Source organism: Thamnophis elegans, chromosome 1 (genome assembly GCF_009769535.1).
Source record: "Thamnophis elegans isolate rThaEle1 chromosome 1, rThaEle1.pri, whole genome shotgun sequence".
NCBI classification, from domain to species: Eukaryota; Metazoa; Chordata; class Lepidosauria; order Squamata; family Colubridae; genus Thamnophis; species Thamnophis elegans.
Window position 1 is genome coordinate 149,235,438 of NC_045541.1, and position 18,802 is coordinate 149,254,239.

Sequence of the window (18,802 nt, forward strand, 5' to 3'; positions counted from 1 at the left end):
TCAAGGGTAGCCCTATGGAGAGTGCATTGCAATAGTCCAAGTGTGAGATGATCAGGGTTTGAGTGACTGAGGTCTTTTTAGAGTAATACAACACCATCCAGAACTAAACATGTTAAAGTCCTTCCTTCCGTCCTTCCTTCCTTCCTTCTTCTCCCCCACCCTTCCACCCCAATTTCAGCTTCCTCATTTCTAATTTAAAATAATGCTCGAACCAGTGAGTTATATTTTGGATGGGTTCCTTAAAGGATGGTTAATTCTGATTCTTTCGCAGTGCAGAGTGGTGTAAGTAAACTCCAATGAGAGATAAATGTAAAATAATTACTCCTGGAGGTAGAATCATACCCAAGAGGACACCTAAGCAGTTATTGCTAATGTTTGCAGACTGGTGAGTTCCCACATCATGCTAAACAATCATGTGGGTTGTTTGCTTTAGGCTTGGTGGTGTATGAATGCAATCAGTGATGGTTTATTCAGGAAGCCCAATATAAGTAAACTAATGGCTAATTGGGATGTGTAATTCCAATTACTGAATTAAATAAATTAGTTCATAAACCTGTAGAAAAGCATACTTGAAGGATACCATTTAATACTTATATTTTACAATAGAGGAAAACTGAGAAAATTAAGCATTAATACCAGGCTAGATATTGAAGATATATATATATTTTAAAATATACTTTGTTGTGACTTTTTATCCTTCTTACTATAATAATGTTTCTGACTGTCTTGACCTTCATGATTTTGTTATCTGTCCAGAGAAATTAGTTGTTGGACAGATAAAAGAATAAATAAAAAAACAAAATAATATTTCCAAATATATTTGCCATTGTAAGCCAGAAATCTTAATATGAAAGCCTCCTACAATTTGGTCTATTTTCCTTTCCTCCATTGAAAACTGTAATTATTTCAGGCATAAGAACAAAGAATTGTTGCCAATTCTGCCTCAGAAAAAAAATAATTAGATATGAATAATGTTGTCTTCCACATTATGAGAGGTCAGATGTTGTAGTACAATGGCAATAAACATGGCATCTCCAATTTAAAAGAAGTCAGGTGATGAGATGGGCTTGCTTGAAATCTTAGAAACCTATTGCCTGTCAGACAATTAGTCCTGGACCAGAAAAATCAATGATTTGATTCTGGGTACCACTAATTATATTATTTTAAGATTGGCAAATGGTACCTTAGAATTTATCATTAAGTGTCTGGGAGATAAAGTACATCCAATTGCATCTCTATTTCTAGAAAAAGTGTCTATTCATTCTTTGACTATGTAAATTTTTAATTTTATTTAAATAAAACTCGGGGTGTCTGGGTGTGCCTGTGTATTTTCTCTACTGCCTTTTGAACAGACGAGGGCAGTCTTCCATTAGCATTTAGCATCTGTTAAGGATGGCATTTCTTCCCTATCTACTATTACAATAGCTCCAGTTTGCTTAGTCTGCTCCCATAAATGGTATAATCCCCAAAGTAAAAGCAAGAACAAGGAATCAGACCATATGATTCATTTACATATGTTAACATTCCTGTTTTAAAGCTACTGCTAAGCTTTTCTTAATTAGCAGCCTTCCTCTGGTTAAGGACATATCATTAATATTTATACACTGAAGAGCAAGTCTTTGAATGTTGTCATAATTAGTGACTGGGAAAAAAAACCTCACTAGATTTTATGTTGTCTATATTCTTTAAGAATTAATTATGCTTTTTTCTTAAAAGCTAGACAGGCAGACTCAAATAAATAAGAGATTATTGATTGTATTTCTTGTATTGGTCAGATATACACTAAGGGTTGTTCTCTATTGGGATTTTTCAAGCCCTTCCTTTGTTTTTATTTTCCAGTTTGCGTTTTAGCATCCATTTCTTTGAGAATGGGGAAAAAAAGCCTTTATTCTAAATGGACAGGCAGAACTGCCTGATAGGGATCAGATCATAAGTCTCCAACATTCCTCCATCTTGAATATCCTCTAACTCAGTGGTCTCCAACCTTGGCAACTTTAAGACCTGTGGACTTCAACTCCCAGAGTTCCTCAGCCAGCAAAGCTCCACTGCTCTAACTGATGCGGACTCTTTTAGTCCTGGGCAACACATCCAGCTCATCTAGTGGACGCCATCTTGGAATGTTTGGTCATGATAACCTTTTAAAAGTGTATTTGGACAATTTTTTCCTCTCTACCTGCTTTTTAGAGAACAGACCAGTGGTGGGTTCCTACCAGTTCAGACCAGTTTGGCTGAACTGGTAATAGTTTGGCGGCCTGCCATACCCCCCCGAACCAGTTCCCTGGTCACTTGCCCCACCGCCCCGCCCCACCCAGTCACTGCTCCCCTCCCGGACAGTTTGCCTGCCTAAGTTGCCATGTGGTGCCTGTCCTGTGCCCCAACTTAGCTGCCTCCTCCTGCCTACAGGTAAGTCTTGCTAGCCCCCTCTCCCCAGAGCTTACTGTGTTCCCCCCATCCCCACCAGGCTCACAACTTCCCTTTCCCCACCCCTTCCAGGAGTCCCCACAAGCCCCATTATGACTCCCAGGGGGCTTCAGGGAGGCCTGCTAGGCCCAAAATACGGTGTGGGGGCAGCACCCCACTGCACCCATTTTGGCTCCCAGGGGGCTTCAGGGAAGACTGCTAGGCCCAAAATAGGGCATGTAATGCCTAGCAAGCCTCTCAACAGCCCCCTGGGGCGGCAGGAGGGCCTTCAAGGGAGAAAGAAAGAAATCTTCACTGTTGGGAGATCCCCAAGTGCATGGAGCAGAGAGGTCTTCAAACTTGGCAACTTTAAGACTTGTGGACTTCAACTCCCAGAATTCAGCTCTGCTGGCTGGAGAATTCTGGGAATTGAAGTCCACAAGTCTTAAAAGTTGCCAAGCTTGAAGACCTCTGGCATGGAGCTTGAGTTGAGAGATTATTGAAAGTGGTGTTTACTATCCTTGCTCAGGCTAAGCTAATCAATAGTGGAGCTCTAAGAATGCCAGATGATCAATAGGCATTTTCTCAGTTTCAAAACATCTGGCTTTTCTTCCTCATACCAAACACCTCCTGGGGTTTTTCACAGGATGGGAGAAAGGAAGGAAGGAAGGAAGGAAGGAAGGGGGAAGGAAGGGAGAAAGAAAGAAAGAGGGAGGGAGAGAAGGGAGAAAGAGGGAGGGAAGGAAGAAAGAAAGAAAGAAAGAAAGAAAAAGAAAGGGAGGGAGGGAAGGGAAAAGAAAGAAAGGGAGGGAAGGGAGAGAGGGAAGAGAGAAAGAGGGAAGGGAAAGTGAATGAGATATGGGTGGATGGAGGGATAAAGTGGGGGTGAAGGAGAGAAAAAGGAGAGGAAGGAAGGACCACAAACCTGCCACTAGACACAACTTCAGAGGATGCTTCGAAACAGCACAGCAATCTGGGGCTGGAAGGGACTTCAGAGGTCACCTAGTCCAATCCCCTGCCCCTTATATCATCTTGGTTATTTTGGTGCCTTTAACACAGAGGAGAAATGCCAGAAATCTCCAGGCATTGCCAACCTCTCCCCCCTAGTAAAAAAAACCTAGAGCAAAAACTTCATGAAGTATTAAAAAGAATAGAAAAGGGGGCTGCTGTATATTGTTTAATGGACTGCTAAATTGGCAAAATGGATGGCTAAATTGGCCACACCCATCTAGTCACATGGCTGCCAAGCTGCTCCCACCCCGTCACATGACCGCCAAGCCACTCCCACCTGGTCACATGATTGTCAAGCCACACCCACAAAATAAGCCACGCCCACAGAACCAGTGGCTAAAATTTTTTGAAACTGATCACTGGAACAGAAAAATTCTAATATCTGCACAGAAAAAACCTCTCTACTATAAATGAGAGCTCAGTTTCATTTTGTTGTGGTACTGAAAGCAAACTAAATTACATTGGTTTTTGTTTACCTTTGCCTTCTGCTATTTAATTCTAAATTAATAACTTTTGTGCTTGGTTGGTGTTGATTGTATTGATATAAATGCAACAACCGTGAAATCTGTCTACCCTCAACTTGACCTTTAAATACCATTTTATTCCCCACAATTCTCAAAAAAGTTTGTATTATTTAAATACTGATTACTTTGTCCCTTTGACTATTTCTCTCAGCACAATCAATTTTTTTTTTTAAAAAATTGGCAGGCAAACTATGAGAAGTATGATGGATTTGTGATCCTCCATGGCACAGACACAATGGCTTATACATCTTCAGCATTGTCTTTCATGTGTGAGAACCTGGGAAAAACCGTGATCTTGACAGGATCTCAGGTAAGAAATTTTCAGTTAAGCAATACATTTATCTTGAAAAATAAGTTTTGACCATAGAAGATATGTTTTTTAATTTTTACTCATTACAGTTTTTCCACCCCTATTTACACATGGGATACAGTGAATGAGATATGAGACAATTCATGACCTCATGGTGTTCTTTTTAAAATTGGAAATATCCTGAAGGACAGCTAGTTTGATTGAGCTATTAGTACTTCTGAAAGTTTTTTTTTTTTTAATCTTCTCCCTTTTCCTGATTCAAATTGTTTCTCCTTACACTTGGGATTATTGTTGCTGGGGCTTGCGACAGTTTTAAAAGGATGATTTCTATCAGGGAACAATGTTTTGGAAAGAAGTAATGAATCCCTTCCATTTAACCACCACCAAAATCATCTTAGCTCTATATGGTGGTTATTGTGAAAAAAAAAGGACAATTAAAAGGGGATCCAGTAAAATATCCAACTTTTACCAAATCCAACATTTAGTATTTAATTGCTTGCCATAAGACTGTTCCTGATTGTCACGAACTGCTGGTGGGAATTTGACTTTTGCATTAGCTAAAAATTATGAATAAAATTCATTTGTAAATATTCAGTAGTATTGTAGGGATCCCTCTCCCACCCCAACAAAATGAGTATGGTAAAATTCAAGGATAATTTCATGAGGTGTGGGAGAAAGTATTTTACATTCCAAATGAGAAATTCCGCCATCTGCCATAGTTGAGATGAAGAAATGCATCCATGTTCTAATAAATCATACGTTAAGAGAATGTTTCATAAATTATGCATGGCTTTACACTCACTTTATATTATGTCGACTGGAGTTGCTCTCTCTTGCTGCTGAGTGTGTATGATTTTTTTGAATGGCAATTGGTAATCTCTCTTTTCTAGATACCAATATATGAACTGAGGAATGATGGCAGAGCCAACCTGTTGGGGGCGCTGTTGATTGCGGGACAATTTGTAATTCCGGAGGTCTGCTCATTTTTGTCTTATTTATTTTTTTGCTTTTAAACTCTTTGTTCCCTGTAAGATCTGCATTGTAGAACCTGACTGAGGTGGTGGGGAGGTTGTTTCAGAAATATTTTGATTATAAAAATTATATCAAAGCATGCAAACAGGAACAAAAGACCAATTAGAGGGAACTTTATTTTTTTAAAAATGAATATATCAATATAAAATACTTGATCCACTGTTGATTCAATAGTACTATATAGCAGAGAAAACCAAATACACAGGTACAGAATAGGCAGTACTTGCCTCAACAGTAGTACCAATAAGAGGAATTCAGGTGTGTGGTGGACCACTACCTAAGTATAGCCAGCAGTACACTGTAGCTGCCAAAAAAGCCAAAGCAGTCTTAGGCTGCATCAACACAAGGATGACATCATTGATAGTACCACTCGATCTTTCACTAATAAGGGCACACCTGATGTACTGCATCTAGTTCTGCTTCCCACAATATAAAAAAGATGCTGAGGTTCTAGAAAGAGAGTGAGTGGAGAGAAGAGCAACAATGATAAAATGTTTGAGGCTAAACCATATGAAGAATGACTATGGAGACTGGATATGGTTAGCCTAATAAAGAGAAGGCTTAGCACAGGGGTCAGCAACCTGTGGCTCTGGAGCCGCATGTGGCTCTTTCATTCCTCTGCTGCAGCTCCCTGTTGCCAGTCGGCTCCACAATTGATAGGGCTTTTGGTTAGGACAGGTAGAGGAAAAAAGATGCTGGGCTAGGAGGTGATTCTATGGTGGGGATCCGGACTTGCAGTCAACTTTAGAATTGAATGGGGAGGGAGAGGTCCCGTTAGGATGTTTGTGGCTTTTTGAGTGTTTAAGGTTGCTGATCCCTGGCTTAGCATAATAGTAGTCTTCCAATATTTGAAAGACTGTCATAGGGAAGAGAGAGTTGACTTGTTCTCCAAAGCACCTGAGAACAGAACAAGAAGCATTGGGCAGAAGCTAGTCAGAGGGAGATCCCACCTGGAACTAAGGAGAAATTTCCTGACAGTGAGAACAATGTCAGTGAAACAGTTTGTCTCGCAGATTTGTGGGCATTCCATTGCTGATGGTTTCTAGGAAAATATTGGACAACTATTTGTCCAGGGTGGAATAAGGACTCCTGCCTTGGGCTGGGGATTGGATTAGATTTTAGAAGATCTCCAAGGTCCCTTCCAACCCTATGATTCTATAAAAAAAGGGGTCACTGCAGATTTTACTCTGCTAATTGTTGCTGACTCTAGGGGCTGGTGCTCATCTCCATTTCAAGGCCATTGAGCTAGCACTTTCTGAAGACATTTCTGTGGTCATGTGGTCGGCACGACATCACGAAGCACTGTTACTTTCCCATCAAAGTGGTACCTATTCATCTACTTGCATTTTGCATGCTTTCAAACTTCTGGGTTTGGCAGATGCTGGAGTAAGAACAGGAGCTCATCCCATCCCATGGCACTCAGGTCTTGAGCCTGGACTGCCAGCTTTCAACCAGCGAGCTCAGCTTCTTAATCCCTGAGACATCATGCCACGCATTCTATAGCTGCTAAAAAAGAGAAATTCACTTTTAGGCTGCCTCAATAGAGCTGGCCTTTTCAAATGATGGGAAGCAATTGATTATGTGCCATCAAATTGGTCTTGACGCTTAATGACCACATGCATAGATCCATGATGCTCTGTCCCCAACCTGATCCTTTATGTCTTATAGCAATGCTGTAAAGTGCTGTAATTGAGTCCATCCACCTTTTCTGTTTGTTATCCACTTCCCTATCATCTTTCCCAGCAATAGAGCTTCTCTTGAAAGTTAGCTCTTACATAATATGTTCAGAGTATGATAATCTAAGCTTGATCTTTTGCACCTTGTGTGAGAACTCTGGGCTGATTTGTTCAGTGATCCATTTGTTCAGTTTCTTAGCTATAAATGATGTCTCAGAAATCTCCAACACAAACTTCGAAAGCATCTATATTTGTTATTACCTTTTATAGAATGACATTTTAGTATTCCTCAACATTGGTTTAGAGTGATGGGGAATTTCTTAGTAAAAGGTTTCCCACTCTGAATTTTCATTGGGATTAATCTGTGGTGCCATAACTACCAATAGGCTGGGACGATCTGCACAGGGGGAAACCCGGAAACCTGATTGATATCTAGGTAGGCTCACGTTCTACTTACCTTTCTAAATAACTCAATTTTGTCTGCTCTGTCAAAAACATCAACACTTCTGGAGGGATTTTGCACATTATTAAAAGCCCATTCTATCCCCCTTTAAAAATATCTTTAACTTCAGAGATCTATCACAAACCTTGAGAGCTGCCAAACCTGTTCTCAGAAGGAAATCTCACAAGAAGATTTACCTGTATTTTGTTGTCAAAATCCAAAAGAGACACAGCACTTTTCAAAGCAGCCAAGAGATAAAGCCCTCCTACATAACCCTAATTATATTTATAACTCTCTCTAAAGTAGTTTTCATTGTATAGAAAGAAAAGTCAACTTTATGTGTGTGTATGTTTTAATCTGCTGGATCTTTTAATTACAAGGTTTGCACACTGACATGCTTCTTTTCTCATCCTTGTAGGTGTGCCTGTACTTTGATAATAAACTGTACAGGGGAAACCGGGTGACTAAGATGGATGCGGGGAGTTTCAATGCCTTTTCCTCACCTAACCTGCCTCCGCTTGCAAATGCTGAGGTTGATATTATAAGTAAGCAATGATGTGATTTCAACTTTCAGGCTGTAGTTAATCTGTAACCCTTTCCTGGATTATTGCCATATGGATCCAGTTGTTCAAGCATCTTTATCTTTTATTTATAGGTCATTTTTGTTTGTTTGTTTGTTATTACAATAAGCACCTGAATACTCTCTTTATTCAGAACAGACATGATACAAAACCTATGTCTTTCTTATGTCACTTTTGAATGACATGGTTGACATATCTTATAGTTTGTCAACTGATTGCAACTGTTTGTCCAGTTGTGCCTCCTTATTGTCTCTCTCAGTTGTCCTTCTAAAACAGGGCTGTCAAACTCGTGGCCTGCAGACCAAATGCGTCATGCCCATGCCCAGTTTAGCGAAGGGGGGGTTAGGGTGACGCCGGGACACCATGAGTTTGACGCCCCTGCTCTAAAAGATGACATTGTCAAGGAATTTTGTCTTGCTGGTCTTCAGTTTTATTTGCTGCCAACCAGACACCAAACTTGAAGCGATGTCTGTCAAATACCTGCTTAATAAAGGTAGAAATTGAAGGCAGGTGGTAAATTCAAGTGAGGTTGTTGAGAGGGTGTTTTTAGTGTCTTGTGAATTTTGGTCAGTGTTGAAGGCTGTCTTGATATTGTGTTTGTGGAGAATTTTGCTGATTTTATCTGTGGTGCCTTTGATGTAAGGGAGGAGGGCGATGCCATTGTCCTGTTCTGTGTCTCAGTTTTTTGGGGGAATCTCCCTTTGGATTAGGTTGGTAATTGTTTTTCTTTGGAATTCGTTGGAGATTAATACGTTTGTGAGAGTGTGTAATCCAGTTTTCAGGTGGTCTTTGTCGGCTAGGCGTTTGGTTACCAACTTAATCGACAAATACAATATCAAGACAGCCTTCAACACTGACCAAAAAATAGTCCCCCTGCCAAGGTTTATAGAAAGCCCAAAACCCAGCCTGAAGATGGCAAGTGATGGCAATATATATAAAATTTTGTTCTGGCCAGGAGAAGGTAGCTGTATTGATCTTGTATGTGCTTTCTCTTCTCTTTGTCTTTGTCTTGTATTATTTGTATGTGTCTTGCCTTGCCAGTTCAAGAACTTTCATTATTGGCTGCTCACGGTTTTCTAGCTCATTGCTGCCTCTCTGTACTCAGAATGAACGTGCAAAGTTATGTAATTGAGGTTAAGCTACTTTCAGCCTAGCAGGGAACGGATGAAAAAACAGTGTCAGGTCTTCCCAGCAGATTGGAACTAGCTGAAAGTTGCGTTTCAGGTTTGATTTTGCAGATGGATTCCCCACTCCCTCCCTCTTAGGGAGGGGTCACTTCTCAAAGCTATTGTACTCCTTTAAAAGAAAGAATTCAAACCTGTGTGGCAGCCTGGATCCAGCTTTACTGCTTTCTAGAATACTGTATGAGGGGATTAGCTTGGTCTCTTCAGCTCTTGGACAGGGTTTCTTTTTATTGCATGCGACCTTGCTGGCAATACTTACAACGTGTTAGCTTTTCATAGCTTAAGTAGCATCTTGTGTGCTTGACCTCAGTAGAGAGACCTGCTTCTTCTTGTTCAGTGTGTTTTGAAATGAAAGTCTTTCCAGATACTGGATAATGGAAGGGAGCCAACGTAAGTGCTTCTGCTTTTGTAAACCTCTCAAGTCTACACTCCCAAGAACTGCACAAGCAACCTAACTCGATTATGTAACCTGATGGATAATATATCTTCACCACCTAGAGTGGGAGGAAATGAAGCAAGTGAAATTTTCCCCATCACTTTTTCTTCATCCCAGTACATGTTTAATTATTATACATGTCTAATTATTGCACATCAGACTGCTGTTAAAGGATTAGGAACTCTGCCAAACCTACAAACGATGCCATTATTAGTAGGGTGCACCTGCTGGTTATCTTGGACTCATGTCTTCTTGCAATAGCCAAGGGATGGGCAAACTGTGGGCCAGGAAAAAGAAAGGGGGGGGGGTTATAACATTCTTCCCAGACACAGAAGATCTAGCACCTTTAGGGCTGCTCTTAAGTCTGAGTTACCAAGATCCAATAGTCAAACTGGTTGGCTTATATATCTCCTGATTCAGTTGCTGAATGCCAGATTAGTTCACAATAAAAATATTTTATATCCACGATCTTCTTGTGGATCAGCAGGATGGTCTGGTTGTGTTATGGAAGCCAGGATAGGAGAGCTGGGTGGCCTGAATTTAACCCATTTAACCCTGCCTGTAGATATTGTACAACATTAAGGTAGATTGTGTGATAGAATTACAGTCATGTATTGGGAATACCGTACATTCCCTCTCCATTAATCACATTCCCAGTGACTATACTTTATGGTAGGTTGGGGGAGGGGGAAACAGAGTGCTTTGTTGTTAGTCCAACAGTTTATGGATTACACTGGTGCTCTCCAAAATGGTCCTTAGAATCTTAGGAGTTTGATGCTTGTGGATCTCAATGCCCATAATGGTGATCCCAGATATGGACTAACTGAGCACTTCATGGCCATTAAACATACATCAGAAGTCAGATACACTATGCAGCAGTTTATCTAGTTTTTTTTCTTTTGAGTTGATGGAAAGTGAAGTGATAGTTAAAGAGGGAAAGTTGTCATGATTGGATCCTGTGGATTCCTATTAGGATTTAGACAGATTGCCATTCCTATCTTCACGAGTGAGGATCTAGCATGCTTCCCAAGACTTATGAAATTGCAGCAGTTCCTGAAAGCTTTATGAGTTTTCTGATCAACATAACATCCCTCCTCCGCTATTGAAACCTTAATCATAGAAGTAGTGAGAGTTCATAGGCCTCCTTGTTTTAGTGAAAAACATACAGGAATGAAATGGAGGGATATAGAATTGAAGAATAGATGTTAAAAGTCTCAATGTGAATATAATTGCACTTACTATGGGAAACTTATGAGTTTGTGTTCACAGCACTAATTATGGTGTCAAATAATCTACTGCATCCCACTGAATTACCCAGCTGAACTTTTCCAAAGATTGTGAATGTGACATTTTGTCAAGTTCTAGCTGGCAGAAGCAAAGTAATGAGTTAGTCATGCACTTTATTGGCAAAATTGCTAAAGTCTGCAAAAATTAGGAGAGGTTGTCAGCACACCACCAGATTATTTACTATAGAATCATTTTCACCAATGAGACTTGAGGAGATTGACAATCAAGATATTGATTGGAGATTGATAATCAAGATATTTTTTTGATTATCTGTCCTTTTGATCTTTGTTCTTAGTGGGTCTCAGAAGCAAGCTGGTTAAAATGTTGGAATGGGTTAAGAAAGTAATAGATGTCACATTAATGAAAGGAAAGATGACAACAGATTTGACGATATCAGTGATCTCACCCTTGTTGAAGAGGATCCAGAAATATCTGCTGTCACCATTCATTTTTGGGAAGGATTTGATGAACTGATAACTGGTGAACTGTGGTAATAATGGATGTTACAGATTTTTCTGGATTCATCACAGACCAGCACAGAAAGTAGCTTGGTTAAATTGGTAATTAATCTTATATAGGAATAAGGCAGAGGGATATTATCCCATTGATTCTTCTATTTAGCAGTTTTTGATAGTGTTGCTATAGAATGATATTGAGGTATCTCTATGAGTTGAAAATTGGAAGCATTGTTTCATAGTGGTCCCATTCCTGTCTCTGGTGCTGTTTCTAAGAAGGGGTCAGGGTTGGGGTGACTTTTGTAAAGCCTTGTAACAGTTGTGGTGTGTACTTCCACAAGGTTCATCTTGCCTGGTATTCTTGAATATCTATATGAATAGCAATAGCAATAGCAGTTAGACTTATATACCGCTTCATAGGGCTTTCAGCCCTCTCTAAGCGGTTTTACAGAGTCAGCATATTGCCCCCAACAATCCGGGTCCTCATGAAGCTGCCAGTAGAAGTCATTCTGACATTTGGAATGAAGTTTCATCAGTAAATAGATAATAGTCAAACAGCCTCTCCCGAAGCAACCAGCAGTAGCATTGGAACTGCTGTGTCAGTGATTTTAGGTTGTGACGGAATAGATCAAGACTGATAGGGTGAGGGTGAAATTCTCTGGCTAAATAGTTCTTATTTTTAGGAATTTGCTTTAAACCCAATAGGATAATAATCTTCTATAAATACATTTTTCAAACCTAATTTTCACTGGAGGCACAGTGACCTCAGTTTCCAACATGCACAACTAGTCACCTTTGTCCATTTGTGAGTGTAGATAGCTGCATATCAGCAGTACATACACTAGCAATCTCTTAAACAGATTGTTGCAATGTGTTCTATGTTGACCTGCCATCTTATATATGGCAATCAAGGTAGTATGTGGACTCAGAAGTTGACTGAACTTTACTCCATCTCTTCAAGCACTACTTTGGCTGCCAATAGTATACTATAACAGTATATTTACTACCATTTAAGGTGGTAACATTTATACAACTCTAAAAATGGCTGTGGACATGGAAACTTGAGAAATCAGTTCATCTGATATTGAGAACATCACAATATTTTCAGAATGATTATATGTTTAATAATATTTTAAGTTTATTTTAACATCTGGAGTGTTAATAATCTAAGCATGATTCTGTTGTTAAGCTACCCCATACTCCAAATGATGGTAGCTGATTTAAGGAAGAAGCATATTCATGGTGGAAAATGTTCCCAAAACTCTACGGGCCTGATTTAGCTTTCTAATCCCTTATTGTACTACATAATAGTTCTCGGGTGACTAAAAAAATACAAAAAGAAAAAGTTAAAAGGCAAAGATCTTGTGTAAGTATTAATGTCCACATCTACATTTCATCACTTGTTGAGTGCAACATGAAGTGGCTTGTATCACAGATCTAAATCAAAACAGAAATGCCATGATGTTATAACATTATCTCAAATGCAGTGTAATTAAGATGTCAGATTGCATGTCATTAATGCATGTAGGTGTATGTCAGGCCTTTGTTGGCTCTTGAAGAAACCATGTTCATTCCAGCCCACTACTATAATTTTATTTGGAGTGCTCAATTGGCCTAGTGACAAGTCCAGTCTTCTAGAATTGATATCTTTCTAAATGCGCTGGACGACAACAGCCACATTTCCTAGCCGTCAGGTCACTGGGTTAGGCAAGTATGGCTTAGACCACTCAATAATGTTTCTTCCAAGTCTGAAATGGACTCATGAGATATAATAGGCACATAGATCATTCTTAAGGAGAACTCAACTCTCATTCTAAGGTTTTAGGGATCAAACACTGCAACTTTGAATTGACTCATCTAAGGATTATAATTTAGATTGAAGTAAGGAATCACGAAATGAAGAAATTTCTTGGATAAGAAGTAAAATGTTTTCAACAAAAAAAATCAAGAAAGTCCAGTTGCCTTTTGAAAAAAAAAACACCTTAGAGACAATCATGACACAGATGATTTAGAATCTCCAGAGACATTAAGGAATCATTTTTTTTCCTGTTTCCAAAAGTGTCTTTGGTTTCTTCAATTATTATCTCTTTTTTATGTCCACCCACTGGCAATACCTAGCAGAAGAACCAGCTTGGTCACTCTCATAGCAGAAGATCTAGAACAAATCTAGGAGTTTCATAGTTTATCTGTGTTCTGCTTCTGAGAATATTTGATTTCCTGGACAGGAATTGTATGATTAATGTCCCATCTCAATCAAGAGACAGTTTCTTTTTGCATCAACAGAAAAATGAGCTAGGAATCATACTCATAGTTAGATATCCATGATTCTTAACAACCATCAAAAGCCTTGAAAATAACAAATCAAGTTGTGTATAGATTTAATTTTTATCAGTGTGACTTGTGCCTGTTGCTGAAAGTTTACGTAACTCTAATGCCCATAAACTAAAATCTGATTACTTATACAAAGTTAGAATAGTAAAGCATCTAACTCTATTGATTTGGTTAGTAATATCTTTTTGGAATCTTAGGTAGGAATGGTTTCTACCCTTGCTTGTTTAGGATTATATAAGATTTGTATTGAATTTACATATTACGAAGGACTATTTTTACTGAATGAAATACAATCTCTTTTACATTCTTGGATTATTTAAGTCAGACCAGGTTGCTGGTGAAGTCTGGAAACTGTACAGTATTGTGCTGGAAAAAATGTTGAAATTTTTAAATTAACAAATGGACAGATCAGAATTTCTGTCTGAAAAGTGTATTTGCTCTCCCTCCCCCCTCCCCAGGGCAATTGCTTAAGTAATTTTATCCCTTAACCCCCAAACTTTTTAAAAAACATGAGAAAATCTTTTAAAGAAAAAATGTTTTCTTAAGCTAAATTTTATTTTTGCCTTGTACATTTTTCAAACCAATGCCAAATGCTTGAGACATTTCAACTCATTTGCTCCGGTGGCTTCATGACATTATTGGCCTCATTTTCTATGATCGTCACAACAACAAAAACAATCAGAAAAATGTGTGCCTTTTTGGTTCCCAAAAGACCCATCCATCTCTTGACTAGTTTGTTTAAATTCAGGATGGAAGAGGAAAGCTCCAGCAACAAGTGACAAGGAATCCTGCACGATAAACTGTATTTTAGTAATGGTTAAATCTCAGCTAAATAGCTTCATAGCCAGTTTTTCCATCCTTTCATGCCCTGTCATCAGAATACCAATTTGAGCATACAAGAAATATGGTTTCTTCTTGACAAACAGAGCTCAAAAATAGTCTTGCACTGCTAGATAAGGCAGTGCATCTCTAATTTAGAATATAATGTCTGCTTTATGCCAACTCTATTCTTGGATTCCTTGCAGATAATCTTGGTAAATCTAGAGTCATAATAGTGAGGTTTCCCATGGAATACAATTTATTTAAGGTGTCAGGAAATTTTTAAAAAAATCCTCATTTGTCTCAAATAATAAATAGGTATCACCTTTAAAATAAGCTTGCCTTTAACCTTAAGAGGTTTATTGGTATTTGATGATGATGACTGAACTCCATAAGTACTAGGGACCTACCTGTCCTTCAAAGTTTTAGCTAGTTCTGAGTTGGTTGTAGTGGAGAACTGGGGAAGAATGACTGTTTCTTCTGAATAATTATTCGGGACTGTGACTCATCCACAATGCTACTCTGAGACATAAATGATATATGTAGTAGATGTGGCTGCCCATTAATGAAATTGTTTTTACTCAGAGGCTATATATAGTATGTATATTTAACTGTAACTTGAACTGAACATTATCAGGCTTATTCATAATTAAGAGTGCAACCCAGTGTTTTCCAAGCTTAGCAACTTTAAGCTTCACGGAGTTAAGCTTCCAGGATCCTCAAATTTTGGAAGTTGAATTCCACAAATCTTGTTGCCAAGATTGAAAAACACTAGTGTAACCCAATAGAAGTTTGCTCCAAAATAAAGATAGATTTGCTTTCCCACGGGTACCTGTTAGTAGAGTTGCCATTGCTAGAATATATGCTGGGGTTTGTTTCTCCATTTGAAAAAAAAAATGTTTACTGTAGATTGTCACCAGGATTTAGTGGCATGATTTGGGGGTGGGAGAAGCTCTTGAGGTGGGATGCCCCAAAACATGTAGAGTACCATTCTATGGATTAAAACGATAGTTATTGCTGGTATAATCACCCTCTCTGTTAGCCCTGGAGGCCATCTTTTTCTTTGGATCCTCAGGGCTGCCACAATTAGTGATGTGGGAACTGAGAGGGGGGAATTGCATGGAGTTGCAGGGATATGTAGCCATAATAATATTCCTTTCTCTGAGAGTCAAGGACATTCAGCCTGTACCTGGAGTGGCATGACTGGGAGGCATCTCCAATTGGGATTATGCATTGATTGGATCATGTGATGGACATGTGGGTGCAGGGGAAGGGTCTTGGGCTTTTGGGTGGGGAAAACCTGGAAGCTTTCAGATTCGGGTTTTCCCAGATGTGCCAATATGACATCTCTAATAAAATGGAACGTTGAGGAACTTCTAACCTCAGAGTCTTCTTTCTTTGGAGGTGTTACTTGGAACTCTGACATTCCCTTTTTATACTGGAAGGAATCCAGTATAAAGTAGAGATTACGGTATTGCAACCAGATGGAGAGGTGAGTGCTAAGTCCCAACTCAACAGCTGAATTTACTAAGAAATTATATTCATTGTCAAGCCAGCCTGTCTCATAAAGTTATTGTAAGAATAAAGTTATGAGATCCTCCTTTGTAAATTCCTCTGAGTTAAGATGGAATATAAGTTCAGCAAATGAATGGATGGATAAAAGAAATGGAAGTAATTGGTTACATTCAAGTTCAGAAATAGTTATGAAAATAATTCATTGCCATGGCTTCTCCCAATTGTGTATTTTCATCTTGTCATCTTGCGTATTTTCATTTGAAGTGAATATGGCTAATGTATGTCATCTCAAAAATGGTATTTCTGATTATTCTAAAATATTAAATACACAGTTTTTAACACTAAATCAGACACATTCAGTGTGGCAATAATTCGTTTTCACATCTTCTGAGAAAGAAAGTCTTTCCCAGGAAAATTGATGCCAGCCATACTGATGCCAGAAAACAAATTAATCTACAATTGCTGCAAAAGTTTGAGTCGGGTATAATCAGTGGTGACTGCTGCCGGTTTGGACCGGTTCGGGCAAACTGATAGTTCTGACGATCAGCTGGCCTTGCCCACCCTATCTTGTCCTATATTTCCTTTCTGGCTCAGATGATTCATGTGGTACAGCTGATTTCCGCGCCTCTGCTGTTCTATTTACCATGGCTGCCTTAGAAGATAAGCAGCTGAGCTTCAAATTGCTGTATTTTGAACACTGTGCGCAAGCGTGTTAGGTGCGTGCATGCGTGCGATAACCAAACTGGTTGTTAAACTGGTTGCAGCCCACCACTGGGTATAATGATACTTTCATGAAATATGATGCTGTATCTTTTGCTTTCAGAACTGAAATCAGGTCTTATTCTTCCCATTACAGGGCTTACCATATTTTTCGGAGTATAAGACGCACCAAGGTTTTGAACAGGCATTTAAAAAAAAAAAAAAGTTTTTGCACTCTGCAAACCTCCCCAAAACGCCCCGTTTTTCAGAAAAATGGGCCTGTTTTTTTCCTCTAAAAAAAGGCATGAATAGCCTTTAGGGGGCTTGCAGAGTGCTCCTGGGGGGTACCCCCCCAAACAAGCAAAAAACGGGCCATTTTTTGCAAAAACGAGCCCATTTTTTGTCAAAAAAAATTGCATGCATAGCCTTTAGAAGGCTTATAGAATACTCCTGGGGGCTGGGCGGGGTACAAAATTGAGCAAAAACGGTCCATTTTTCACTCATTTCTGCCCTCCCCAGCCCCCAGGAGATCTCTGAAAGCTTTCTACAGGCTCTGCACGGCCATTTTTGTGAAGGGGTGGGGCTTCTGGTGGCACCAAATGCTGTATTCAGTGTATAAGACGTACCTAGATCTCCAGCCTCTTTTTTTGAGGGAAAAAGGTGCATCTTATACTCTGAAAAATACGGTAACTTGTAACAGAAGCTTGCTGAAATACAGACTTCTGTGCTACTTTTAATTGCCTTAGTATCTCTTCTGAGTCACATTCCAGCAGTTGTAAGACTTGTATCCCCATCTGAAATCTTTTGAAGAGGCCTAATTCAAAAAGTTCCCTGAAGTTAATGTTAAAGATAAAAGATTTTTAAATATTCCCTGCATAGATAAGGTACTGCCAATGTAACTGTGACAGAATATTATCAGTTTAGGACATCTCTGTTCTCCAGAGAAACATTCTAATTTGGGCATCAACAATCCCTGTACATTTATGTATTTTTGTGTTTTAGTGTTTTAATGTTTATTTAATTTTGCATTTATTTACATTTAATAACCCTACACAATTTTCAGTCCTAAATACTTTATAAAATATAATAATACAGTGCAAATGAACATTTCTTTCTCCAGACTTCTTAACTAGGTATTATCTTGGATAGTCTGCGAATGTGCATCTTGTGTATGTAGCTTTCCTCTAATCTTACTTACATTTCATTGTCTGCTAGCCAGGGATAGTGAGATTTTTCAGAATTAATAATGAATGTTTTGGCATTTCAGCAACGGAACTGAAGCATGACTATTAGTTAAACAGCTGGCATCTGGCTTGCAATGTATAATCACACTTAATTGAATCATTGCCATTTTATTTAATCACTAGTAACTGCATTATAAACTCTGTAGATGTTTAGTGGTAAGAGTAACAACATCTGTCTTTTAAAGACGTGTGAAATATGTGTCACATTGCAGACGGCTGGCAAGGTGGCCTTGCTTTGCTTCACTCTACCCCCCCCAGGCACATGTTGGTACTGTTGCCCTAGGTACGTAAAATGAAACTGGGATTAGAGAAGCAGAGAATATCAATTATGTTTAAGCATCTTCACATCTTTGTAATAACAGAGCACTTGAAAATTATTATTCAGACAATTTGGAATGTGTTGACATATTGGTTTTCAACTTGAGCTGTTATAAACAGGTATTGTGCAAAAATCCAATGGCTTCTTCAGTTCTAATTGGACTTTTGTCCATTAACCAGAATGCATTGCGTAGTGTTTTTCCAGATCAATTTTTGGATACTTCATTTCCATGAATAATTATGGCAGTCCACTTTCCACAACTCAGTATGTGTCTGTGTTCCCTGATTACTGAGCAAAAATAGATGAAAGCATAAGATTTTAAATCATTGCAGTGGTAGAATTGTTCTTTAATAAGCAGCATACTCATGAATTACCTCTGACAGCTCTCTCCTGAGATCATAAAGTTCTGTGTCTCAGTTATTTATTTTTTTATTTTGCACAATTCAGACTTAAATTTCACAGGATCTTCTAATTGTATGTTATGCTTTTAAAATAGTTCTTCATTTTAATTTTGTACTATTCTTTGAACTAAAGAAT

The 18,802-nt window shown here is 38.8% G+C and overlaps 1 protein-coding gene across 1 annotated transcript in view; it reads left to right on the plus strand.

Annotated features, from left to right (window-relative positions):
• The window catches only part of ASPG (asparaginase), a 76,767-nt gene that overhangs the window by 10,703 nt on the left and 47,262 nt on the right, over positions 1 to 18,802 (plus strand). The window contains exons 4-6 of the mRNA XM_032213903.1: positions 4,120 to 4,245; positions 5,136 to 5,219; positions 7,814 to 7,940. Coding sequence (XP_032069794.1) covers positions 4,120 to 4,245; positions 5,136 to 5,219; positions 7,814 to 7,940 — 337 coding nt within the window. The remainder of the gene's footprint in view (positions 1 to 4,119; positions 4,246 to 5,135; positions 5,220 to 7,813; positions 7,941 to 18,802) is intronic.